The sequence below is a fragment of the Salmo trutta genome, chromosome 14 (assembly GCF_901001165.1).
Source record: "Salmo trutta chromosome 14, fSalTru1.1, whole genome shotgun sequence".
Lineage (NCBI taxonomy): Eukaryota > Metazoa > Chordata > Actinopteri > Salmoniformes > Salmonidae > Salmo > Salmo trutta.
This window is the reverse complement of record NC_042970.1, coordinates 83,298,267-83,324,149: the sequence shown is the minus strand read 5'-3', so window position 1 is coordinate 83,324,149 and position 25,883 is coordinate 83,298,267. Positions and strand designations below refer to the sequence as shown.

Genomic DNA, 25,883 nt, shown 5'->3' with positions numbered 1-25,883 from the left:
GAAGTGCCATGGTATTCAGCGCAAAAACCTAATAAAAAGCATCTAGCAAATTCATCCACAAACATGGATATCATTTTAAATGACCACATTTTCACGAATTTCATTCAAAAGAGTCGAGGACATGACCATGAAATGAAATATGACATAGGATGACGTCACTTTCACAGGGTATTTTCCTCGTGAAAGGTACATTTATCAGGATGTATATTACTGTTTGGAATGTGTATTACTGTGTTTACAATGTGTATTACTGTGTTTAGCAGGTGTATTACTGTGTTCAGAAGGTGTATTACTGTGTTTAGAAGGTGTATTTCTGTGTTTAGAAGGTGTATTACTGTGTTTCGAAGGTCTATTACTGTGTTTAGAAGGTGTATTACCATAATTTTCCCACTTGAGTACTGGAGGGGAACGCTAATTGTTATGGAAGTGCATATCTGCAGAAAATCTATTGGATAATGCAAATTGTCTAATGATAAATCAATATCACATTTGTCATTTCTTTCCCCATTTATGTGGGCATAATATCAATTGAACCCAGAACTAAAGTCTCACATAATTTGGTCAGATGCTCGATTACCATGTATGTTTAAGTAGTGTTTTTACAAGATATTAATATTTGCATAATCTGTGATGACGTTCATATGCAAAAATATGGTTTGTTGTTTCCTTAGAACTTTGTTCTGAGAATTTCCCAACAATCTCCAAATTGTTCCCTTTCAATTGCTACCATGGTTATGCATACATATGCTGCTCATATCTTTTTATTTTTGAAACATTTACATTTGGGCCTGTCCATAGTTTAAATTATCATGCTGATGTTTGGAAGGTCAGTTCCTGTGATCCATAGCTTAGTCATTGAATTTTGAGAGTGGTTACATTTCTCCAGCCTCATCCCTCAGCTGTTTACCAGAAAAAGTGACCCGTTTTTGGGGGTAAACGCTTTGTTGTTGTTGAAAATCAAGAGTGCTTCTTTAATTAAAGTACAGTACTTTTATTGTATGAAAAAGCTGTTTGCTGAGTAATAAGTCCACAGTCACAAAGGAAGTTTATGAAGGCTTTCATGTTTTTAATCAATGCTCAACATTTTACCATGAAAATCATATTTTATGCAACACAGGAAAATGATAAGACTTTGGTCATGTTTATTCAGCAGCTTCTTTTCCCTGTAAGAAGAAATAAAGAATGTAATGGGTCAGTAATAATAATGAACATGATAAATATATGGATAAACTTGGATAGAATATAATGGATCAAGTCTAGTGCTCAGTGCTCAGCTTGGATTTTAGATGTTGAAGTACTATCTATCTATCTTATCTATCTTATCTATCTTATCTATCTATCTATCTATCTATCTATCTATCTATCTATAAGTACTATATAATATTTTTTGTTGTTGTTGCCCTACCTGAAATGTGCTTCTTAGAGATCTTAAATACAGTTGAGTTTAAAAGGTCAGTATTGACCTCTGAGAAGACTGAATCATAGATGGTGTTTATGTGGTCATATCTGAACATGAGTCAGGTATAGGTTTAGCAGCAGTTCTGTACCTTTCCAGAGTCACGGGTCTTGGCTCTGAGCTTGTTGACCTGAGTCTCAGCGATGTCAGCACGCTCCTCAGCCTCCTCCAGCTCATGCTGAACCTTCCTGAACTTAGACATGTGCTGGTTTGCTGCTTCCTCCTGGGTGAGGAAAAGAGAGGGAGAGCAGAACATCAGCATTTGAAGCTTCAGGTAGGAAATTAAAATATTATTTTCAACAAAACACATATTGGCAGATTTAGGAAAGCAATGTATATAGTGAGATAGATGATACAGAAGAGGAAGTGAGTGGGAACAAACCGCTGCCTCCAGCACTACCACTAGACCAGCAAATTCATATTCAACTTCCTCTCCTTTAAGTTTGTAACACAGGAATAGGAGGCACTCGGAAATGTGTATAATTTCTTCAGCAATTACTTGCACTATCAATTGGTGTGCTGTAGCAACACTTCAACTAAACCGTATGGACATTACATTTTGTAGGGAAAAAAATACATTTTCGATTGTATGCTTTCAGAGAATTTGACTAAGTCTGTGACTCACCGCTTCCTCAGCCTGCCTCTTGTAGGCCTTCACTTTCATCTGCAGCTTATCTACCAGGTCCTGAAGTCTGTTAACGTTCTTCTTATCCTCCTCAGTCTGTGAGAGATGAGCAAAGAATCAATGTCACAAGAGTTTTATACACAAACCTCTCTGTGTTAGTGTCAATTGTGTAAAGAAGGCACTTTCTCTTACCTGGTAAGTGAGCTCCTTGACTCTGCGCTCATACTTGCGGACTCCCTTGACAGCATCTACACCTCTTCTCTGCTCGGCCTCCACCTCAGTCTCGAGCTCACGCACCTTTGTGGAAGAAATAAATGTAGGCATTTGTTTGAGGCCGTGAAATCCGACGTAACAAATATTTGTAAAGCAGAGGTTTAGTCTTCTACTCAGTCAAGGAGGCACAGTTGTTATCTGTTCCTATGTACTCTGTAATAATAACAACAACTTTTCATTATCTAGGTAGTGGTTCTCAAAGTGGAATTTACATTTCAATTTGTTTATGTATATTTCTAGCAAGAATAGATTAAACAGCCAGGGATCTTTGGAAAACGTTTAGAGGGTGCAATACAGTACAATGTAAAATTATTCATCCACAATTTATGTTATTAACTCTTAGGTAAACAACGGGTCTGGGAGGCTCACAACTCAATTCTTCTTGTATTAGTAATATGACAGTCGATGTTGTCATGCGTTTAGTGGCATATTGTGCAGTACCAGTATGGCCACTAGATGCCGCCACTCGCATGTTTTAATGTTGGGACATTTCTTCTACTATGGAGCTCGCGCTATGGCAGTTGAGAGAAGTTCGTCAATTGAGCAAGACAGAAACACCGACATAAATACATTTTTATATCTTTATTTTGAAGGTAAGCGAGTGTAAAATCACCATATTCAAGACGGTAATGTTTCTGGAGTATGTACATATGTTTGTTGAGATATTATGTTGTATTTTCAGGTTTTATGAACTTATTAAAGTCCGCTAGCCTAAAAGCTAATTCAGCCATTAGCCCGCTAGCTGGTAGCCCCGCATAGCAACGCTAGCTTCCCTAGCAACGGCCGGTGAATGAGAGGTAACGAGAGAGAGAAATTATTACTATGACATTAATTCGATGAATATATATTCTATTGTGTGTTGATATTTATTGTGAATTATTATTATTATTATGATTGAAATGGCAGATTAGAAGACGTCTGCTGTGACAACAGTTTAAGCCTGAACGAAGCAACTAGAGTAATACATTTGCGTTTATGTAAAGGTCTTGGATCAACTCCACTAAATAAGCGTACAATTATTATAATTTGTTTTGTTGTGATCATAAATGTACAGTAATTTAAGCTTTAAAACTGCAACATTTTCTCTCTGATGCAAAGAAGGGGGACTTACATTTTTTATTTCCCAGGTCCTGAGACTTGATTAGTCCAGTCATGCACTGCAGAAGTCATAGTAAATCTGCGTGGATGCTATTTTTGATGCACTTTAAAGTAGGAGTTGTGTTCTGATATTATGAGGGGGGTCACTGATGAATTCGCTATCACAGAAGTGGTCCTTGCCACAAAACAGTTTGGGAACCCCTGATCTAGATGGGTTATTGCGAGAACAAGTCATTAAACAATGCTCCTGTGTATTTTTACATGATCAAATACATTTCCAGCAATCTGTCTTTTAATCCCCCCTAATCCACCCTGCTGATAACTCACCCTGGACTCCAGTTTCTGGAGCTGCTTCTTGCCTCCCTTCATGGCCAGATTCTCAGCCTCATCTAGGCGGTGCTGCAGGTCCTTGACTGTGACCTCCAGGTTCTTCTTCATCCTCTCCAGGTGAGAGCTGGTGTCCTGCTCCTTCTTCAGCTCCTCAGACATCATGGCCGCCTGGAAAAGTATTTTGTTTAATTTATGCACCAATCATAATGCCCCTCTCAGATCTTTGTTGTTTATAACCAGCCCAGTTATCATTGGCACTTGGGGACAAATGAAGTTGATGTAATTCAAGGACTCACATCAGTGATTGCCTTTTTGGCCTTCTCCTCTGCATTCCTGGCCTCCTGGATGATGTCGTCCACCTCTCCCTGCACCTGCACCAGGTCAGTCTCCAGCTTCTTCTTGGTGTTCAGAAGGCTGGTGTTCTGAAGAAGGAAACAAGACGATTTGTTTCAGTCTCAAGAGAACTTGCAAGTCACTAGACTGAAGTTCTGAAAATCTAAAGCAAGCACTGTCAAATTCCAGGTGTGTTTAAACTGTATGCTTGGTTGAGTGTCATTATAAATGGTTTTGACCCATACCTGGGAGTGCAGCAGTCCAACACGCTCACTGGCGTCTACCAGCTCAGTCTCAGCCACTTTGCGGCCTCTCTCTGTCTGCTCCACAGCAACTCTCAGCTCCTCAATTTCAGCCACCATCAGACCGTTTCTGCGCTCCACCATGGCTGCCTGCTCCTTCATGTCTTCTGCGACACGGACGGCGTCATCAAGGTGCAATTGGGCATCCTGGAGTTCACAATGACATACGTTCATTAGGACTTGTGGAAGTAGGGGTGATAGGATCGATCAGTGATAGAAATGTTCATTGGTAAGAATTTCCCCAGTATCGCTACCTTTAGTACATAAACTACTCTATTCAAATCCTCTGTTCTATTCTTTTCTACAGATTCACAAATCTGCAAACACATCTCTCACAAATCTCTAGCCATGTTCAGATTTTTGAGAGTGATGTCCCAGTCCCTTTACCTTGAGCTGTCCCTGGACGTTCCTCAGCTGTTTCTGGGCCTCAGCGGCCTGCCTGTTGGAGTGGCTCAGCTGGATCTCCATCTCGTTCAGGTCTCCCTCCATCTTCTTCTTCACCCTCAGGGCATCATTCCTGCTCCTGACCTCAGAGTCCAGGGTGCTCTGCATGGAGTCAACCACCCTCTGGCTGTTCCTCTTGATCTGCTCCATCTCCTCGTCCTTCTCAGCGATCTTCCTGTCCACCTCACCCTTGATCTGGTTCAGCTCCAGCTGCACACGCAGAATCTTGGATTCCTCGTGCTCCAGTGTTCCCTGGACAAACAGAAGCAGTCATGTGAATTGTGTTAAATACATTTGGATGTATATAACACAAGGAAGTAAATATATATACGACTACAATAAACTCCAATACAGGGATCATTGGACTGTAGCCGGCTTTGGCTAGTTTACCACTGCTTTTCCCATCAAACAACTGTAGTTTGTACCTCAGCCTCCTCCAGAGCGGTCTGGATCTCAGACTTCTCTGTCTCCACGGTCTTCTTGGCCTTCTCCAGCTCATGGATGCTCTTGCCAGTCTCTCCGATCTGCTCAGTCAGGTCAGAGATCTCCTCTACACACACACACACACACAAGAGCAGTTTAGACTTGGGAGATTTTCAGTGGATATCGCCAATGCACTGAAGTTGACATTGAATCATAATAACAGTGAATTTATTAACAGCAATTAATATTGCTAATGAAACATGAGCCAAATAGAATTGCTGTCAAATGCTCACGTTGCAGGTTCTTGTTCTCTCTCTTCAGAGTCTCCAGATGATCCAGAGCCTCTTCGTAGGAGTTCTTCATCTTGAAGAGTTCAGTACTCATAGAGCGAGCTTCCTTCTGAGCTCCTTCCAGCTCAGCCTGGCCCTCCTCATACTTCTGCTTCCACTCTGCCAGAACCTAGGAGAATCCATGGGATTTTCATCAGAAGTCATTGATGAAGAGTTTTGAATCAGAAATATGCTACAATTGATCATATTTCAAACAGTAAATATAAGCCTATGGTGAGGTTTATTCATTTTCACCTTGTCAAAGTTCCTCTGCTTCTTGTCGAGGTTGGCGGCCAATGCGTTGGCTCTCTCAACATCAATCATGAGGTCCTCCACCTCTCCCTGCAGCCTCTGCTTGGTCTTCTCCAGGGAGGCGCACTTGGAGTTGGTCGCCTCAATGGTCTCCTCAGCCTCCTGCAGACGCTGGGCCAGCTTCTTCCTGTTGGACGACAGAGGGAGGTTTTATGGAGTGAGAGATATGTTACAATACATACTGATGTAACATTTTGTCAGAGCCCTCTTACCACCCTCACCATCCACACCATATCTGAGTTGTTCTGTTGCGTGTGACTCACTTGGCCTCCTCCAGCTCCTCTGTGCGCTGGATAGCATCAGTTTCATACTTAGTCCTCCACTGAGCCACCTCACTGTTGGCCTTGGACATGCCGCGTTGCAGCTCTGCCTTGGCCTCCTGCTCCTCCTCAAACTGCTCCCTCAGGAGGTCACAGTCATGGCGAGCAGACTGGACACTGTGGGCCAGTGCATTTTTAGCCTGTGAGAATGAAAGACAAGGAGATATGAGTGAGATAGTCAAACACATTATGGTCGAAGTCTCTGAGGGTGGAGAGACAATAGGAGTCACTGAGGGTAGAGAGACAATAGGAGTCTCTGAGGGTGGAGAGACAGTAGGAGTCTCTGAGGGTGGAGAGACAGTAGGAGCCTCTGAGGGTGGAGAGACAGTAGGAATCTCTGAGGGTGGAGAGACAGTAGTAGTCTATGAGGGTGGAGAGACAGTAGGAGTCTCTGAGGGTGGAGAGACAGTAGGAGTCTCTGAGGGTGGAGAGACAGTAGGAGCCTCTGAGGGTGGAGAGACAGTAGGAGTCTCTGAGGGTGGAGAGACAGTAGGAGTCTCTGAGGGTGGAGAGACAGTAGGAGCCTCTGAGGGTGGAGAGACAGTAGGAATCTCTGAGGGTGGAGAGACAGTAGTAGTCTATGAGGGTTTAGAGACAGTAGGAGCCTCTGAGGGTGGAGAGATAGTAGTAGTCTATGAGGGTTTAGAGACAGTAGGAGCCTCTGAGGGTGGAGAGACAGTAGGAATCTCTGAGGGTGGAGAGACAGTAGGAATCTCTGAGGGTGGAGAGACAGTAGGAATCTCTGAGGGTGGAGAGACAGTAGGAGCCTCTGAGGGTGGAGAGACAGTAGGAATCTCTGAGGGTGGCGTAGTCACCATCTATGTGAAGATATTGCTCTAAACTCTGTGGACGGTGGAGTCCATCTTGGGTCCCTTACCTTGACCTCCTCCTCAGTCGCCCTCTTCAGTTCCTCCACCTGCTGGGTGAAGGCCTGTTTTCCTCTGGTCAGCTGAGACACCAGGGCTTCCTTCTCCTCCAGCTGGCGACCAAACTCACCTGCAGGGACAGAGGGACATCTTGTTAATAGGGTCTCTGTTCTCTAAGATTGAAAATGTATTTTGAGGTATCGTAGGGCAATGTTAGTTTCTACTGTACTGTTCACCACATATGTGGAGTGGACTATGTGCCTATAGCCCCTAATACATGTTGGGTCTACTGAAGGAAAGCATTGGCTTGTTGTTTATTGTTGATGGTACCATTTTCTGTCAGGAGTCTGGCCCTCTGTCCGCTGATGTCGTTGACCTGGCGAACATTCTCATCATTCTTAGTCTTGAGCTCGCTCAGCTGGTCCTCAAGAGTACGGCACATCTTCTCCAGATTGCCCTGTTAGTGAACCATGTTCCATCATTACTTTATATATGTGACTCCTGTCAACTTCAGTTCAATCGAATGGTAATGTAGTTGACCATCCTCAACACTGCTTGATCAAAACATTACTACTCACCTTAGCCTTGGCAACGGCCTCCATGTTGCTGGAGAGGTCATCAATCTCCATCTTGTACTCGCTCTTCTCCTTCTCCAGCTTCTGCTTGACGCGCTGCAGGTTGTCGATCTGCTCCCCGAGCTCAGCCACACTGTCGGCCTGCTTCTTACGCAGAGCGGCGGCTGTGGCCTCATGCTGCAGGGTGGACTCTTCAAGATCACGACGCAGCTTCTGGAACTCAGCCTCACGCTTCTTGTTCATCTCAATCTGAGCAGCAGTGGCGCCTCCGGCCTCCTCCAGCCTCTCGCTGATCTCCTCAAGTTCCCTGGAGAGATCGGCCCTCTGCTTCTCAACCTTAGCCCTGGCAGCACGCTCAGCCTCAATTTCTTCCTCCAGCTCCTCAATACGGGCCTAGAACAGGGGGCAGGAGCAAGGGGATGAACACTACAATACAGTTGAAACAATTGAACCTCACAAAATAATAACAGTATGTATATTTTGCATAAATGTGTTTAATAAAAAGTCAGTTACACTAATATATTCAGCAGAGAGTGTCCCATGCAGGAGCCAAACCCTCATTAGCCATTTTAACATGGATATTGTCATTGAGGGCTGAGTGGGGATGGTAAGAAGCACCAACAAGAAAAACCATCTTCCAACCTACTGAGCCATCAGAAGCCACCTGGAATACTGTCTGCTGCCAGAAAAAGTGTATTTTTTTTTAAAGGAAAGGATTCTGTTGTGTGCTTTTCTGTACTTGAACTTGTATCCTGTACTGTACCTGGAGTTCCTTGATCTTCTTCTGCAGCTGAGCTCCCAGAGACTGCTCATCCTCAATCTTGCTGAGGAGCTGGGTGGTCTCAAACTCCTTCCTAAGAAACAAAAATATGTCAATTGCAGAGTTTGTTTTGGTTTGATAGTGTAAAGGGAGAGGATCATACCATTCAAGTGCTCTTTCATCATTACAAGAATTAGCCCAAAACAACCGTCATAGCAGGTAATACTGTAGTCATTTGTTTGTGTTTACTTCTTGATTTTCTCATCAGCTTGCTGCTTGTCATTCTCCAGGTCCATTATGGACTCCTGGGCCAGTTTCAGATCTCCCTCCAGCTTTCTCTTGGATCTCTCAAGGTCCATACGGAGCTTCTTCTCTTGCTCCAAAGAACCCTCAAGCTAGAAGATAAAGACACATATATTGTTCAAATCTAAACAACTGAAGATAATATCATCTTACATACTATCATGGCCAAAATGTCCAACTCCACTCACGTCGTCCACTTGCTGTTCCAGCTTGGTCTTGGCCTTGGTCAGAGTGTTGACTTTGTCCTCCTCTGCCTGCAGGTCATCCAGTGTCTGCTGGTGGGCCTCTTGGAGGGCTTTCTTCTCCTTGGTCAGCTTGGCAACACTCTCATCCATAGATGCCATCTCCTCTGTCAGGTTTTTAACCTGTAAATGGCCACAACATAATAATACTTCACCATAAAGGACAGACATTGTTTGTTATATATTGCATTCAATTCATTTAGATTAGAAATGCCTCAACAATTACTGTACTATAGATTCAACACTAGGTGGCAGTGTTCACCATGCCAGTCTACTGAATGGAAGTCAAACATTACATTTTTTTACCTTTATTTAAATAGGCAAGTCAGTTAAGAACAAATTCTTATTTTCAATGACGGCCAAGGAACAGTGCCTTGTTCAGGGGCAGAACAACAGATATATCTTTTTTTTCATTAATTTTTTAGCTTGTCATCTCGTGTAACCTTTCTGTTTCTAGTCCAACGCGCTAACCACTAACCTACCTGCCGCCCGATGAGGGGGGAGCAGAACATGCAATATATTTGGGGAGTACCCCACAACTGAAATTCTACTATTGTGTCGTAATTGTTCCTGCACCCACAATACAACTTGAATTCCATTTCTGTTAAGCTATGTTTTGATTTGATTATTGTTTGGTTAGACTGTCTATGGTAAGACACAAGACCTTGTTTTCAGTGGCGTGCTTCTCCTTCTCCACTTTGGCCAGGGTGAGCTCCAGGTCATCAATGTCCTTCTTCAGCTCAGAGCACTCATCCTCCAGCTTCCTCTTCTTGGCAGTCAACTCAGCATTGATCTCCTCCTCATCCTCCAGCCTCTCGGTCGTCTCTTTGAGTTTGGCCTCCAGCTGGATCTTGCTCTTGATGAGCCCCTCACACCTTTCCTCAGCATCGTTCAGACTCTCTCCTTCCTGGTTTCAGAACAGGAGAAACAAAATCAGAGGCCTCACTTTGTGTATCAAAGTATACATATTACTCAAAGAGGCCAGAGCAAATCAATAGGACAATAAATAGGGCAATAAAAATGTGTGTTCATATGTATGTGTATTCATGTGTATGTAAATGTGCCTGTAATGAGGGTTGTTTTTTCACTCACAGATGCGACTTGGAGCGCCAGGTCGTTCTTCTCCTGCGTCAGGGCCACCAACTTCTCCTCCATTTGCTTCTTTGTAGACAGAGCCTTGGCCAGGTCTGCTGTCATCTTCTCATAGTTCTCCTTCATGTTGGCCAGCTCCTTCTCAGTCTCAGCACTCTGCAGCAGGGGCTTGATCTTGAAGTACAACTTCATCCATGGCCAGGTTTTCACATTCATGAATGAGCGGATGTTGTACTGGATGGCGTAAATTGATTCTCTGGTCGACAGAAAGGATAGAGTGGCATGGTGAGTGACATGCTTAAAGCTACATTCTGTGATTAGATGAACAACAAAACAGAACCACCTGCCACTGTTTGTTTACAGCTGAGGAATGGGGCTAGGGAAATGTACCCCCTCTTAAATTCATAGACAGCGGTCTAGATGCAAGGGTTGACAGTCATGCTAAGCTCATGAGACATTTTATATTCTTCAAGAATGAATGGGTAAATACCACACATTTAAATGTCAATTGAACAGCCAAATCCCAAACTGCAGCTATAAAGCTAGAATCCTTAGTTGCTACATCCATTTCTGGACTAAATGAATTAACCCAAAAGCTTTAGTAGACCATTATAAGATGTACTTTCTCATTCTGAACATCTTACAGCATTTACAGTATGTAATCATAATGCATTAGATACAGGTGGTTGACAGAAAGCTTTGCCAAGATGTCTACTATTCCTCACCTCCTCTCCATCATCTTGCTAAACTCTCTCCTCATGAGGAATCCACGGCTGAGAGCCTGGACCATGCCGACCAGAGTGGCCAGCTTCTCGTCTCTCATCTCCTCCAGGACACCCAGCAGACCGGCTTTGAAGAACACCTGAGACACAGGTTAACATGGTCAATGGAACCACAGATGGTGACAGACAGGGTCAAACCACTAGATTGATTTAAACAACATTAACTTTGATATGGCTACAAACAAACCATGGGATAGGTTGTTTCTAAGTTGTTAGTTATTGTACAGTTGTAGATTAATAATGTACACAGATACAGATAGCTGCAGCCATACCACTCTAACACAATGTACATGATAATGAGTTTAGTTTCTCTTCTATACTTGTGATGCATGACTTTGAATAAAAAAATAGTACAATGTTTTTCCACCTTTTCCATTAGTGAAATGAATAAGAAAGAACAGAAGGATGGATAGATCACCTGGAGAGATTTTATATGGTACGGGTTTAAATTATCATTCAAGTTGTGTTTTGTTGTCAGATTTTACTGGGGGTTTTTGACTGACCTTGGTGTGTCCAAACTTGTAATCCTCGTGATTCACATCAATGGATCCAAGCAGCTTCTCAGAAGCCTTCTTGTTGTCCATGAACTGGCCCTCAGGGATGACACTGGCATTCAGTACTTTGTACCTGAATAAAGATAGATTATTTACATATGTGAAGTTGTAGATTGGTTATATTACGTAAAAGGTAAGCTTATCCTTGTAGCAGATCTGTGTGCATGTGTGCATTTATGTTTGTATACCTCTGCTTGAAGTCAGCATAGATGATTCTGCTGGGGAAGCCCTTTCTGCAGATCCTGATACCCTCCAGTACACCATTACACCTGAGCTGGTGGATAACCAGGAAGTTCTCCATCAGACCTGGTAAAACAAACCAAGTCTATTTTAATACTCATAAACAGGTTAAAGATTGGAATGGTTGAGGTTACTGATACTGTACTGATAAGACTCCATATTTAACTTAATATTTATTGTACCTGGAGTCTTTGACTCATTGGGGATCAGGCAGCGCACAAAGTGAGGATGAGTGCTCCTCAAGTTGGTCATCAGCTTATGTAAGTTCTCCTGTAGGAGGGTTACAAACCATTTTCTCAGAAATAATTTATGATAATTAATGCACCTTTTGAAGGACTGAATAAACACATTTCAAAAGCTCACCCTGAACTGGGAGGACACAGTCTGCATGGAACCACCCTTCTTCTTGCCTCCTTTCTTGGTTGTATCTGTTAAAATGGGGAAAAATAAAAGATAACTAGAAAAGTACATTTCCTAGAGTGGGTGGAATAAATAGAATAATAATAATAATAAGAGTATGTAAGAAATCTAGAGTGGTCTTGTCTTCAGCAAGCAGACTAATTATAAACCAGAGAATCTCTGGCTAACTTCACACTTATCTAGAGGCAAATGCTGCCAATGAGATTGTGTAGAATAACAGCTATTGTATGACTAAATTAACCCAGTAATAAACCCTGAGAAATTCTGATACATTCAAAGACTTTAAAGAACATTTGGTTGTAACAAGTGCTTAATTAAATATTTTGACTTGATGCCAGTCTTACCCTCAGGTGGGGCAGCGGGATACAGGGCAGCCAAAAGTTTGACTGAAGACTTCCCGTACAGCTGACAAACTGAGTCGTTCAGGGGGTCCTTGTTCTTCTCCAGCCACCCAGTGATGTTGTAGTCCACAGTGCCGGCGTAGTGCACCAGGGAGAAGTGGGCCTCTGCTTTGCCTTTGGCAGGCTTGGGCTTCTCAAACGCCTTTGTTTTGCCAAGATGCTGGGAGTACAGCTTGTCCTTGAAGGTAGTGTCTGAAGACTTGGGGAACATGCACTCCTCTTCAAGGATGGAGAAGATGCCCAATGGCTTTACAAAAAGAGATGTATATCAAATTAGTGATATTTACATTTTTGATCACATTAATTCCTTTGGCAAACATGCTGTTATAGGATTATATTCATTTAGGGGCACATAATAGGAAACATATTGAGTTCTCAACAGTCAGATACGCTGTACCCTTAAAATCCTCACAGACAGCTTACCTTCTCAATAAGCTCAATGCAGGCAGCCAAGTCCATGCCAAAGTCAATGAAGGCCCAAACGATTCCCTCCTTCTTGTACTCCTCTTGCTCCAGGACAAACATGGTGTGGTTGAAAAACTGTTGCAGTTTCTCATTGGTGAAGTTGATGCACAGCTGCTCCATGCTGTTGTACTGTTGATGGAGTTTTAAAAGGGATAATTCCATCATACAAGACTGTAATCCATCTCAATCACATCTAAGTGTCTTGTTCTGGTGTCATACTCACATCAAAGATCTCAAACCCGGCAATGTCAAGCACACCGATATAGAACTGCCTTGGCTGCTTGGTGTCCAACATCTCATTGATACGGATGACCATCCACAAGAACATCCTCTCATAGATAGACTTGGCCAGAGCACTGACTGAGTTATTAACCTGCAATGATAATACCTCAAATTAATATGTGAGATATTGACCATGTCTTGTGATAAGAGCTAGGGAAAAACAACATAAATATATTTTTTTAAAGCTATGCACTCATCCTCAAAATAATGATGGCGCTCAGAAAATGGTAGATTCTCTGTTTGGCCGCCTTACCTGAGGCACAGTCTGTCCCTTGGTCACATACTCGTTGCCAACCTTCACTCTGGGGTAGCACAGAGCCTTCAACATCTCAGCTGAGTTCAGGCCCAGCAGGTAGCCGATTTTATCAGCCACTGGAGAGAGAACCAACAACAACAGACTCAGGGACATTCAAGATCACTTGTTTTTGATGTCACACTGACAAAATAGTTTGGCTAACGTTTTTGTGGGTTAGGTTTAGGTTTTCTCACATATCCATAATTTCTGGAGGTTGGAATTTTGTCTTAAAAAAGACTCCTGCCTGACTTTCATATGAAACTTACGTGTTCTACACTGGGTGTACAAAACATTAGGAACACCTGCTCTTTCCATGACATAGACTGACCAGGTGAATCTAGGTGAAAGCTATGATCCCTTGTTGATGTCACCTGTTAATTCCACTTCAATCAGTGTAGATGAAGGGGGGAGAGGTTAAAGAAGGATTTTTAAGCCTTGATACAGTCGAGACATGGATTGTGTGTGTATGTGTGCCATTTAGAAGCTGAATGGACAGGACAAAATATTTACGTGCCTTTGAACGGGGTATGGTAGTAGGTGCCAGGCGCACCAATTTGAGTGTGTCAAGAACTGCAACGCTGCTGGGTTTTTCACACTCAACAATTTCCTGTGTGTATAAAGAATGATCCACCACCCAAAGGACATCCAGCCAACTTGACACAATTGTGGGAAGCATTAGTGCCAGCATGGGCCACCATCCCTGTGGAACATTTTCGACACATTTTCGAGTCCAAGCCCTGACAAATTTATGCTGTTCTGAGGGCAAAAGGGGGTGCAACTCAATGTTAGGAAGGTGTTCCTAATGTTTTGTACACTCAGTATATTTATATCTTTGGGAATGGGACTAATGCTTTACATATTGTATATCTATGAGTGGGGCTTACCCTCTGTGCCGTCTGGCTCGGCCTGCTCCTCACGTTGCTTCTGTTTGAATTTCAAGTTGCCATGGTGCAATACAGCTCCTGTCAGCTTGTAGATGGCCTGCTTCTCTTCATTAGTGAAGCCCAGGATGGTAATGGCATCCTGGCATTAAAGAGGAAGTACAACAGTGATAAACTGAAGGGTAGTTTGGTATGTGAAAAAGAAAAATACATGAAAATTCCCAGCTGCCACCAAGTTGGAATTTCACAGTGCATTCAGTGTGTATGGTGGTCCTACCCATTCCCTATCTAGAGTTTGGTTAACCCTTTGTTTGACTCACATCTGTGGCATCCAGCTCATCATTGTCATTGATGCTGGCCACAGTGATCTGTCCCTGGCTGCACATGGGGAAGTCGTAGGGGTTGGTGGTGATGAGCGACATTTCTGTGGACAACAGAGAACAGCTTGTCAGTTAAATCTCTTAGAATTCTGCTGTCCTACCTTTACACTATCTCTCCCTCCTTTACTCAATAGATGGACTCAAGGATACATGTAGTATATAATAAATAGCATCAAAAGAGGAGACTGAGACTTGTGGACTAGTGCATCACTAGATAGATATTTCCCAGAGACCTGACCCATGTCTAGAGGCCTTGCTACCTTGGATGTAATCATTGTAATAGTATTATTAGTGTGGAGGGGTTGAGGGTAGATGAAGGATGGGACTAAAAACAAACAAAAGACAACTATTGTAAAATATATTGTGTATGTAAAATGTATATAGTATGTATAAACTGGAAGTAGAAGCCTAAGTATTGTTGTCCATTAGTTTACTCCAATTAGGGGAGGGATGGTAGGGTTGGGGGAGGGGTTTAGGGGAGGGATGGTAGGATTAGGGGGAAATATGGGTGGGAATCATTTTCTCTGAACCTTTACTTTGTCGTACCAACTATCTCAGGTTTGTGGTTGGTCATCATCTGGAAGAAGATGTGGTAGCCTCTCTCATCGGGCAGCTGGAAGGTCACTCTAGACTTCTCCAGCAGGTCTGAGAAAGAGAGAGAACGAATTAAACAAAGAGAAAGAGAGGAGAGAACATGTGATAAAATTACATTTGATGATATGATCTCCCAAAAAATAATATGTGTGAATTTAGGAAAGCATTGAGAAACAATCAAAACCAACTCACAGGTTTCAATGTCAGCTTTAGCCAGTTTGCCACCTTGGAAGTGAATCCTGATGAATTTACCCTGTAGTAGAGCATGGGGGTTAGAAATAGGCCAACAAATAAATTAACATTTTACTTTGATAGACCCCTTTAAAATGTTACAGTTTGTTGGACAGATGTTGGATCTATTGATACAGATATAGGATCTTGATGTAGGATCCAGTTTGCTACAGCAGGGGGAAAAATCCTGCAGCAACAGGAAATTTGAATTATTACGTGGATTGCAAATAATTTAAAAAATATATTTTTTTTTATTACTACAGCAAATCAAGTCTGAAATGTTAAAATGTAACTATAGGGAACTAATGAAATACATTCTTCCAATATAAGTTAACTTCCATAGTATGCCCTTCATACTTACAAAGCGAGACGAGTTGTCGTTCCTCACTGTCTTGGCATTACCGTAAGCCTCCAGCAGAGGGTTAGCTGCAATGATCTGATCCTCAAGAGACCCCTGATTGAGACAAACACAAGTTGCTCAGAAACTGGAAAAGTAATTTTTTCTTCATTGCTTGAAATGTGTTAAAATGGCAAACATAAGAACAACCTACCTGCATTTTGCCGGGGTCTGCTTCCTTCTTCTTCTCTCCACCAGACACTGCAATGGTGGCGAAGTACTGGATGACACGCTTGGTGTTGACAGTCTTTCCTGCACCGGATTCCCCACTGGTTTATATGACAGAGAATGAGGGGTTTTAGTTACATGTTTGAGTGTCAGATTGGCTTTCACTAAGAAATAGCATGAAAAATATACTGTTGACCTGTTTTCTAACATAAGTAAATCATTAACAAATACTCCTTCTCATCGACTCATTATTACACATAACCTAATGCTCTAATCTATTCATAATGTAATGTATTTCATCACACCAAGTGACCCAACTTAATACAATAGAAACACTTTCTCAAGTGCCATTTTAGTAAACAACTTACGTAATCAGGACGGACTGATTCTCCTTATCTGGAACCAAAAAAACATATTGCTTATCATACTCAAGCAACATTATTGGGACATTATTTAATTCATAGCATCATCATGAATTTTACTTTGGAACATTCTATTCAAGGGTAGTGACATCAGATATTCCCAGCAAACTGTTATTACCTAGACTAGAAAACAGTAGATACCTCTCTGAAGCATATTTTAATTTCTATTGGACTTTGAGATCCATCCATCCATCCATCCATCCATCCATCCATCCATCCATCCATCCATCCATCCATCCATCCATCCATCCATGAATGAGAGCTCGTACCAATCAGCATGAACTGAAAGGCGTTGTCAGAGACGGAGAAGATATGGGGTGGAGCCTCCATCCTCTTCTTCCCTCTGTAGGCGTTGACAACCTCCATGTCGTACACTGGGAGCCACTTGTAGGGGTTCACCGTGGCACAGAAGAGCCCAGAGTAGGTCTGGATGAAAGAATAAATAAATTAGGGGATTAGTAAAGTCAGATGTACTTTTACCTGGATTTATGTGAGGATGTGGGTGTTCTTTGGTATACTGATGTGGGTCTACTGTATTGATATGTTTTGGTTTCTACCATTCATTTACAGTGGGGTCACTTTACTGAGCTATATTGTAGGCTGCAAAAGTATATTATTTTATACTAATACAATTGCTTGTAAAAAAGTATTTTGTTTTTAACAAGTAATATATTTCTCAAAGAGATAGGGGTCAAAATTATAGAGGTCTATTTTCATGTCATTCAACCAAAGCACTGGTTCAAATCCAAGTGCCAGTTCCATTTTAGTAAAGCCGTTTACATTTGTTGGATGACACGAAAATAGAGCTCTTTGGGTAAGCCAACCAGTGATGGGTTTGGTGCTGAAATTAGAATACATAAGCAGAAAAGAACCACCTTCCTACTGTAAAATATGGTTGTGGATCTTTGATGTTATGGTGCTATTTTGCTTCCACTGGTCCTGGGGCCCTTGTTAAGGTCAATGGTATCATGAACATTATCAAGTACCCGGATATTTTAGCCGAACACCTCGTTGCCTCTGCCAGAAGGCTGAAACTTGGCCGCAAGTTAATCTTCCAGCAGGACAATAAACCCACGTTCACATGAAAATCTACAATGAAATGGTTAATTGGCCACAAAGTCAACATTTGGCAAAGGCCATCTCAGTCTCGGGACTTGAAACCCATTGAAAATCTGCGGTTTGAATTCAAGAGGGCAGTCAATAAGAATGTCAAGGATCAGGAAGGATTCTGTATGGATGAGTGGTATAAGATCCCTCCCAACTCATAAAAGATTTTAGAATACATTTTTGCTCATATTTATCAAGTGTCAATATTTTTAGACTCCTCTGTATGGGTAGTACTGTATTTATGTATTTCTTATGTTCATGTATGTGTGTGTTTGTATTTGCAGGTTTCTTACATAGATCATCCATGCTGCATAACGCTCTTTGAGGTTATACAACACAGAGGCTTCATTCAGGTAGGTCATCATGGCCATGTCCTCAATCTTGTCGTACTTAGGGGGGTTCATCTCATAGATGTCTGCATCTTTGAACTCTTTTCCTTCCTGAAACAATCAGAAATCTAGATTACACACAGATCAAACTGGACATGACTGAATGATTTTTTTGCTCATTAAATACAAGTTTAATAATGCAAAAAAATGCATTTTCACATTTAATCCAACTACCTAGTTATCACCCACTGACACATACATGGTGATTCTTGACTAGTCAACATGAGAAATGTGTTAGATATATACTGCCTTCAAAAAACAATGAAATGCTTCAAAAAGTATTCATACCCCTTAATTTATTCCAGATTTTGTTGTATTACAGCCTGGATTCAAAATGTATTAAATATATATTTTTAAAATACATTTTTTGCACATTTATTGATAATGAAATACAGAAATATCTAATTTACATAAGTATTCACACACCTGAGTCAATACATGTTAGAATAACCTTTGGCAGAGATTACAGCTGTGAGTCTTTCTGGGTAAGTCTCCAAGAGCTTTACACACCTGGTTAGTACAATAATTGTGCATTATTTATTTTTTTATTCTTCAAGCCCTGTCAAGCTGGTTGTTGATCATTGCTAGACAGCCATTTTCAAGTCTTGTCATAGAGTTTCAAGCACATTTAAGTCAAATGTAACTAGGCCATTCAATGTTGTCTTGGTAAACAACTCCACCGTATATTTGGCCTTGTGTTTTAGGTTATTGTCCTGCTGAAAATATGAAGAGTGGTATTCAGTCATGTGTTGGATTTGCTCCAAACGTAACACTTTGTCTTCAGGACATGAAGTTCATTTCTTTGCCACATTCTTTAGAGTTTTACTTTTAATGACTTATTGCAAATAGGATGCATGTTTTGGAATATTTCTATTCTGTATAAGATTTCTTATTTTTGCTCTTTCATTTAGGTTAGCATTGTTATAATGTTGTTGTTGCTCCATCCTCAGTTTTCTCCTATCACAGCCATTAAACTCTGTAACTGTTTTAAAGTCACCATTGGCTTCATGGTGAAATCCATAGTGATTTCCTTCCTCTTTGGCAACTGAGTTAGGAAGGGCGCCTGTATCTTCATAGTGACTGAGTGTATTGATATACCATCCAAAGTGTAATTAAAATGTTTTTTTTGTTTTTTTTACCCATCTACCAGTAGGTGCCTTTCTTTGCAAGGCACTGGAAAACCTCCCTGGTCTTAGTGGTTGAATCTGTGTTTAAAATTCACTGCTTGACTGAGGGACCTTACAGATAATTGTATGTGTGGGAATCAGAGATGAGGTAGTCATTCAAAAATGATGTTAAACACTATTATTGTACACAGAGTGAGTCCATGCAACTTATTATGTGACTTGTTGTGCTAATGTTTACTCCTGAACTTATTTAAGCTTGCCATAACAAAGGGGTTGAATACTTACTGACTCAAGACATTTCAGCTTTTAATTTTAGTCAATCCGTAAATATTTCTAAAAACATAATTCCACTTTGACGTTATGTGGTATTGTGTGTGTGTGTGTAGGCCAGTGATACAAATACAAAATCTTGAATTCAAGCTGTAACACACCAACAACATTTTGAAAAATTCAAGAATACATTCTGAAGGAACTGTATGTTTATCTTTTTTTTTTCTTTCTGATTTCATATTGTTGATATTTTCTTTGATAATTTAGATGATTTTTCAAGGAATAGTGTAATTGCACAAACTTGAATACTTTTCAGATCAGACTTACCTCCTTACTGCCGTCAGGTTTCGTGACTGTTACAGTACACTTCCCGTCGGCCCTGGCAGTGACCAGACCCTTAAGGTACAGCTCCGCCTTGTCTGTCACATAGCAGGAGTTCTTTGAATCAAAGGGTGCGGTTTGTGCCTCAATCCTCTCCCTCTCAGGCTTACGGAGGTATATGGCAGCCTTGCCGTAGATTTGCATCTCCGCGTCCGTACTCATGGTGACGGATAACTAGGAAAGAGATGAAACAAGAAACATGATTGACTCTGTGGTGCTTCCTCCCCAGTCAACAGAGTTAAGTGAACAGTATCTCTCAGAATATTCTCATCACTTTTTATGTGAAGACTCAAACCATGTCTCACCTTCTTTTCCCCCTCCTACGGTTGAATGTGTACTTCTTGGAGGACCCTGTGAAACATTAGGGTGTTGTGAAAACACACAAGTCTAAAGGCTCATCATTTAGCTGTCGAAGGGTTCGAAAACATTTTGGCAACTCACTTTACTACACATTCAAATAATTACCCCTGAAAGCCCAGTTACATTCTAGAACCCCCTCACTTTATGTAAATGAAAGTTACAGATTGGAAGTAAAACATTTTAAATCAATGCCACTTTATTGCATACTGTCAAATCTTACAAGAGACATGCACAACTTAATTCAAACACTGCAGTTAGCTACTGCCTCAGATGCTGAGCGCAAACATGAGACAAATGTAAAAGTTGGAGATGTCTTACCACAGAGGAAGAAGGTATCTGACTTATGGATGTTGGGGCCTCAGCCTCCTTATATCTGGTTGGAAGTGCTAACCAAGCAACAGTTAATTATGGACCACTCTGGGGAAGGACATGGATTGTAGGAGAGACCTCCCCCCCAGACCTGTGTTTCTGTGTATCACTAGCACCTCCCACTTCCAGGAGCACCACACTCCCATTACATTACTTTCTAATGTCGTAATTGTCTCTGAATTGAATTTCACTGAATTTACATAAAGTAGATATGTCACTACTAATAATTATTATAATGTCAAAAAAATTGTTTGATTAGTCAAATTGATTCCAATGTTACTCCCACTGACCCTCAAATACTGTAATGGAGTAATTCCATGTTGCCCCACTACCACTAAAATAGTTTTCATTAAATCTAATCTTACCTGATTTAGTTCCATTTTAGTGGCATTAATCCTCATCAACAAATGTATATATATGTTCACCTGTTATTTCTATTATTTAGCTTGTAAACACATCTGAACTGTCTCCTCACCTCATGCTTGTGACAGAGTTGGCCGTTACCTCGTGATTTGCTTAGTTTGATTTATCACCCTGGTGGAACCATATTAAATTAATATTTAAAAGCTAGAACAGAAACATTTAGGCTTTCAATTACAGCTTATAAAAATGTTCAATCTAATGTGTTATTTATCTACAGTATGACATATTGAAGATTCTGAAAGGTGTCTCACATTTCAGTTGGCTAAAACGGTCCAGTAGGATTCTTCCGACTTATATTACACCATACCAGTATTTCAATAATCTTATCCACTCATATTGCTGACAGCGATATAGCTGCAAACTGTTCTCACAGTCTGAAGTAAACAGCTTAGAAGCTGAGCTGGCTGATTCAAATTATATATATTAACTGTATATACACACACACACACACACACACACACACACTACCGGTCAAAAGTTTTAGAACACCTACTCATTTAAGGGTTTTTCTTTATTTTGACGATTTTCTACATTGCAGAAAATAGTAAAAAATAAAGAAAAACTCTTGAATGAGTAGGTGTTCTAAAACTTTTGACCGGTTGTATGTATGATGTATATACAGTACCAGTCAAAAGTTTGGACACACCTACTCATTCAAGGGTTTTTCTTTATTTTTACTATTTTCTACATTGTAGAATAATAGTGAAGACATCAAAACTATGAAATAACACTTGTGGAATCATGTATAAACCAAAAAATGGTATATTTTAGCTTCTTCAAAGTAGCCACACTTTGCCTTGATGACAGCTTTGCACACTCTTGGCATTTTCTTCCAACATTCTTGAAGGAGTTCCCACATATGCTGAGCACTTGTTCGCTGCTTTTCCTTCACTCTGCAGTCCAACTCATCCCAAACCATCTCACTTGGGTTGAGGTCGGGTGATTGTGGAGGCCAGGTCATCTGATGCAGCAATCCATCACTCTCCTTCTTGGTAAAACAGCCCTTACACAGCGGATGTGTGGTTGGGTCATTGTCTTGTTGAAAAACAAATGATAGTCCCACTAAGTCGAAACCAGATGGGATGGCGTATCGCTGCAGAATGCTGTGGTAGCCATGCTGGTTAAATGTGCCTTGAATTCTAAATAAATCACTGACAGTGTCACCAGCAAAGCACCCCCACACCATCACACCTCCTCCATGCTTCACGGTGGGAACCGCACATGCGGAGATCATCCGTTCACCTACTCTGTGTCTCACAAACTTCTGTATGGAGGAATGGTCTAAGATCCCACCCAATGTGTTGTCCCATCTCATAAAACATTATAGTAAAAGGCTAAGTGCCCTTATCCTCGCAAGGGGAGGGTGAACAAAGTAGTGTAAACAGGGGTGCCAATTATTTTGACATGTATAATTTTGAAATAAAAAAATATGACTTGTTAAACAAAATCTATTTCTCTTAACAATTGTATTAGTTTAAAATCACATAATTTCCCAAGTTCTTTGAGCACTGGACAGAGGAACTCTGCCTAGAAGGCCAGCATCCCGGAGTCTCGTCTTCACTGTATACAATATAGCTCAGTGTTTGTATTATTTATTATATACAGTCTTTATTGCTCAACTTTATCAAGGTTGTCAATAAAGGTGACTGTATATAGGATTTCCTTACTTCTTCTATAATAATATAAAGTCACCTCCTTTCTCATTTCACACACAAAGGAAGGAAGTAGTCAGGCCACCCCATGGTATCACCAACCATGATTTATTACTCAGGTAGAAGCATACTGCTTATATGGGAAATAAAAGGGGTGAAAAAGGCAGAGAAGGCGCCTCCCGAGTGGAGCAGCGGTCTAAGGCACTGCATCGCAGCGGTCTAAAGCACTGCATCGCAGCGGTCTAAAGCACTGCATCGCAGCGGTCTAAAGCACTGCATCGCAGCGGTCTAAGGCACTGCATCGCAGCGGTCTAAGGCACTGCATCGCAGCGGTCTAAGGCACTGCATCGCAGCGGTCTAAGGCACTGCATCACAGCGGTCTAAAGCACTGCATCGCAGTGCTAGAGGCTTCACTACAGACCTGGGTTCGATCCCGGGCTGTAACACAGCCGGCCGTGATCGGGAGTCCCATAGGGCGGCACACAATTGGCCCAGGGTCGTCAGGGTTAGGGGAGGGTTTGGCCGGGGAGGCTTTACCTGGCTCATCACGCTCTAGCGACTCCTTGTGGTGGGCCGGGCTCCTGCAGGTTGACCTTGGTCATCAGGTGAAGAGTGTTTCCTCTGACACATTGGTGCGGCTGGCTTCCGGGTTAAGCGGGCGGGTGTTCAGAAGCGCGGTTTGGCGAGTCATGTTTCGGAGGACGCATGACTCAACCTTCGCCTCCCGATCCTGTTGGGGAGTTGCAGCGATGAGATAAGATCGGAACTGGGGAGAGAGGAAGTGATTAGGGGGAGGGAACAGGGGCATATTCATTAGTCAAATTCAGTTGCAAAACGTTCGGTCTGTTGCAAAACGGATTTGCAACAATAACAAGAGTTTATATTGGACAAATGAAGGTAGGTCCATCCCTGTTTAATTTCTGTTTGCTTCCATTTGGTTCCTAGAGTAAACGGTAAACAATTTCCCTTGCAAAAAGTTTTGCAATAGAATCCGACTAATGAATACACCCCTGGTGTGGCGGGAAGGGGCATGGGTAGGCAACTAGATTCAGCTGTGGGACGATTTTTGTCAGAGCGTATGGTCAGGGGGCAGGAACATAATTATAATATTTTTGTACTCTACAAATTGACCACAACTAAGCCCAAAAAGAGATTGTATTTGAAAATAACAATAACAATACCTTGATTACATTGATCATATATCAATTTTTTATTCGTGGGAATAGATTACCTAAATAAAAAAAATATTTCCTGAATTCCTGGTGATTTCACTTGTTTTTTGTAGTTGTCGTTGAAAAAAAAACATTACAAAAAAATTCACTAACAATTTTAGAAGGCCAAAAAACAAACATTGCCGGAGCAATTGGGAGTCCTATAGGAGTGAGTCGACTCGATTTAAGATGGCCCGACCAAAAGTTTGGGTTTTGGAACAAGCTGCCTTGCAAGACCTTGCTCTGGTCGACGGCAAAGTCAGCGCAAAACTAAGGTGACGTAGGCTAAGCAGGTGCAGTAATGAGTACGATTCTGTATTGTCACATGCAAAAGTGGTTGCTTTTGATACAAACGCTTTATCTGCCTTCCCAATAAAAACTGGTTAGAAAATTCGATCAAATGCAGGATTTTATGTTAAAGAGATATCGTATGTTTCTGTACGATGCATCATGCTGCGTTGTTGACAATATGACTAAGCGCCACAAATTGCTGTTCAATTTCAGCAGGGTGAGCTTCACTTGGTCACGTGACAGGCCATAGCTCGGTGCAACCAAGGCCAGAATAATCAAATCCCCTCATTGGCATGACCCTTCACAACAAGTTGATTCAGCTGAAGCCACTGTGCTAGTGCTGGGGCAGAATAAAAGCCTGCACACCATGTGGATGGGCTGTCCAGATCAGGAGTTGAAGGCCCCTGATGTAGTGTTATTAACTGACAGATGTCATTAAGCAGTTGAGTAAACTGTCATTATAAAACTGGTATTGTACCTATTTGAAGTATTTTATCAGGGCTTTGGGAGGATTGGATAGTAACTCTTGATCCAATACATGTTAAGGGTGCTTTATATGACTGTCTGTGCTCGCAAAGTAGTTTATCACCACAGACAGGAGTTTGGCTGAGACACCCCACCGTCAGTTCAAATCTAAATCTGGATATGAAATGTCACAAGTTGTGGCATGGATCCAAAAAACAACCAAGCTTGGCTCAGGTAATTGTGATTTTATTTCCCAGGTCACATGTCTCTCTGTAAATCTATTACGGTGTCAGCAATGTGAGGACCTCATGGTCGACTAATAAGGTCAACATAATGTGCTGGCCTGTATCAGATCTCTGTGGTCTACAGTATAGGTATGAGGTCTTCACCTTTCAGCATGCAGTGTGAAGTCAATGGAGGACTAAATGTAATATTAATCTAATACATTTACAAGGAGAAACACTTGGATCAAATGGGGAGCTGTTGTGTTTTTCAGCAAGCTTTACAGATCTTTGGACAAACAAGTCTAAAAGTATTACTTCCCGTCAGTAACCTTCTCCAAACATGGCCATGATCCAAAACTGGGTGTCAGAAATACATGCAGCCTAAAGTAGTTCAGGATTGCTTTATGACCCTCCGTCATAGAGACGGTATCAAACCTGCTGAGCTGTTCTTGAATCTCTGTGATCCAATACAGTCGATGGCAAAGTTACAGGAAGTGTACCAAAGCAACAGATCATTTACAAGCCCAATATGTCCATGTTCAGAAACAGGTGTGTCAGAAATCACTGAACTCCCCTTCAGCTGCAGCTGTTGGAACACAAGCGTCTCTGGGGGAGCAGGGACTCGTCCTAGCCAAGCCTTTTAAAACAGAAAAGACAAGTGACAGTCCAATCCACTAGATGACCCCACCAACGATCACTGTTTAGAAGTTAAACCCTTCACATTCAGTCTCACAATTAGAAGACTGATTTAAATTATGGGAAAAATGGGAAGTGATCCTGTCTGCCTGTGAATGAGTTGAATAGAAGGTGTTGAATAGAAGGTTGTCTAGTTTAACTGCTGCTTTGGTAATAGTCTTGACCTCTATGGCAGCTGTTATATCTGATGACCTGATGATAGCAGCCTCTGCTTTATAGTCCTGCAATTTATCCCACTTAAGAGTTGGCTCAACTTTAATATCGCAATCATCTCAATAATGTTGTACGCAATTTGTTGGATCGGAACCAGTGTTGTGTTCATT

General features: G+C 41.6%; 1 protein-coding gene across 1 annotated transcript; it reads right to left on the bottom strand.

The window, feature by feature from the left end:
* Positions 1 to 1,045: 1,045 nt before the first annotated feature.
* LOC115147684 (myosin heavy chain, fast skeletal muscle-like) lies at positions 1,046 to 20,220 on the bottom strand. The gene is made up of 40 exons (XM_029689983.1): positions 20,175 to 20,220; positions 19,816 to 20,043; positions 17,996 to 18,142; positions 16,865 to 17,021; positions 16,542 to 16,569; positions 16,160 to 16,274; positions 15,970 to 16,062; positions 15,570 to 15,630; positions 15,330 to 15,428; positions 14,724 to 14,827; positions 14,407 to 14,545; positions 13,481 to 13,599; positions 13,169 to 13,318; positions 12,904 to 13,074; positions 12,424 to 12,727; positions 12,023 to 12,087; positions 11,842 to 11,929; positions 11,608 to 11,725; positions 11,369 to 11,492; positions 10,809 to 10,945; positions 10,084 to 10,339; positions 9,656 to 9,898; positions 8,938 to 9,114; positions 8,696 to 8,841; positions 8,450 to 8,540; positions 7,690 to 8,079; positions 7,442 to 7,568; positions 7,123 to 7,241; positions 6,189 to 6,385; positions 5,869 to 6,052; positions 5,578 to 5,743; positions 5,287 to 5,411; positions 4,805 to 5,113; positions 4,361 to 4,564; positions 4,079 to 4,204; positions 3,780 to 3,950; positions 2,274 to 2,378; positions 2,082 to 2,177; positions 1,548 to 1,679; positions 1,046 to 1,163 (listed from the first exon to the last, which is right to left on the bottom strand). The coding sequence occupies exons 2-40, from the start codon at positions 20,029 to 20,031 to the stop codon at positions 1,143 to 1,145; spliced, it is 5,820 nt and encodes a 1,939-aa protein (XP_029545843.1). The 5' UTR covers positions 20,032 to 20,043; positions 20,175 to 20,220; the 3' UTR covers positions 1,046 to 1,142.
* Positions 20,221 to 25,883: the final 5,663 nt, after the last annotated feature.

Coding starts and splice junctions, on each gene's coding strand:
- LOC115147684 (XM_029689983.1), bottom strand. CDS start 20,031: ATGAGTACGGACGCGGAGATGCAAATCTACGGCAAGGCTGCCATATAC. Junction 13,600..14,406: donor CGAGCCAGACGGCACAGAGG/GTAAGCCCCACT, acceptor TTCTCTCTCCAG/TGGCTGATAAAATCGGCTAC. Junction 10,340..10,808: donor AGCAAGATGATGGAGAGGAG/GTGAGGAATAGT, acceptor TCTGTCGACCAG/AGAATCAATTTACGCCATCC.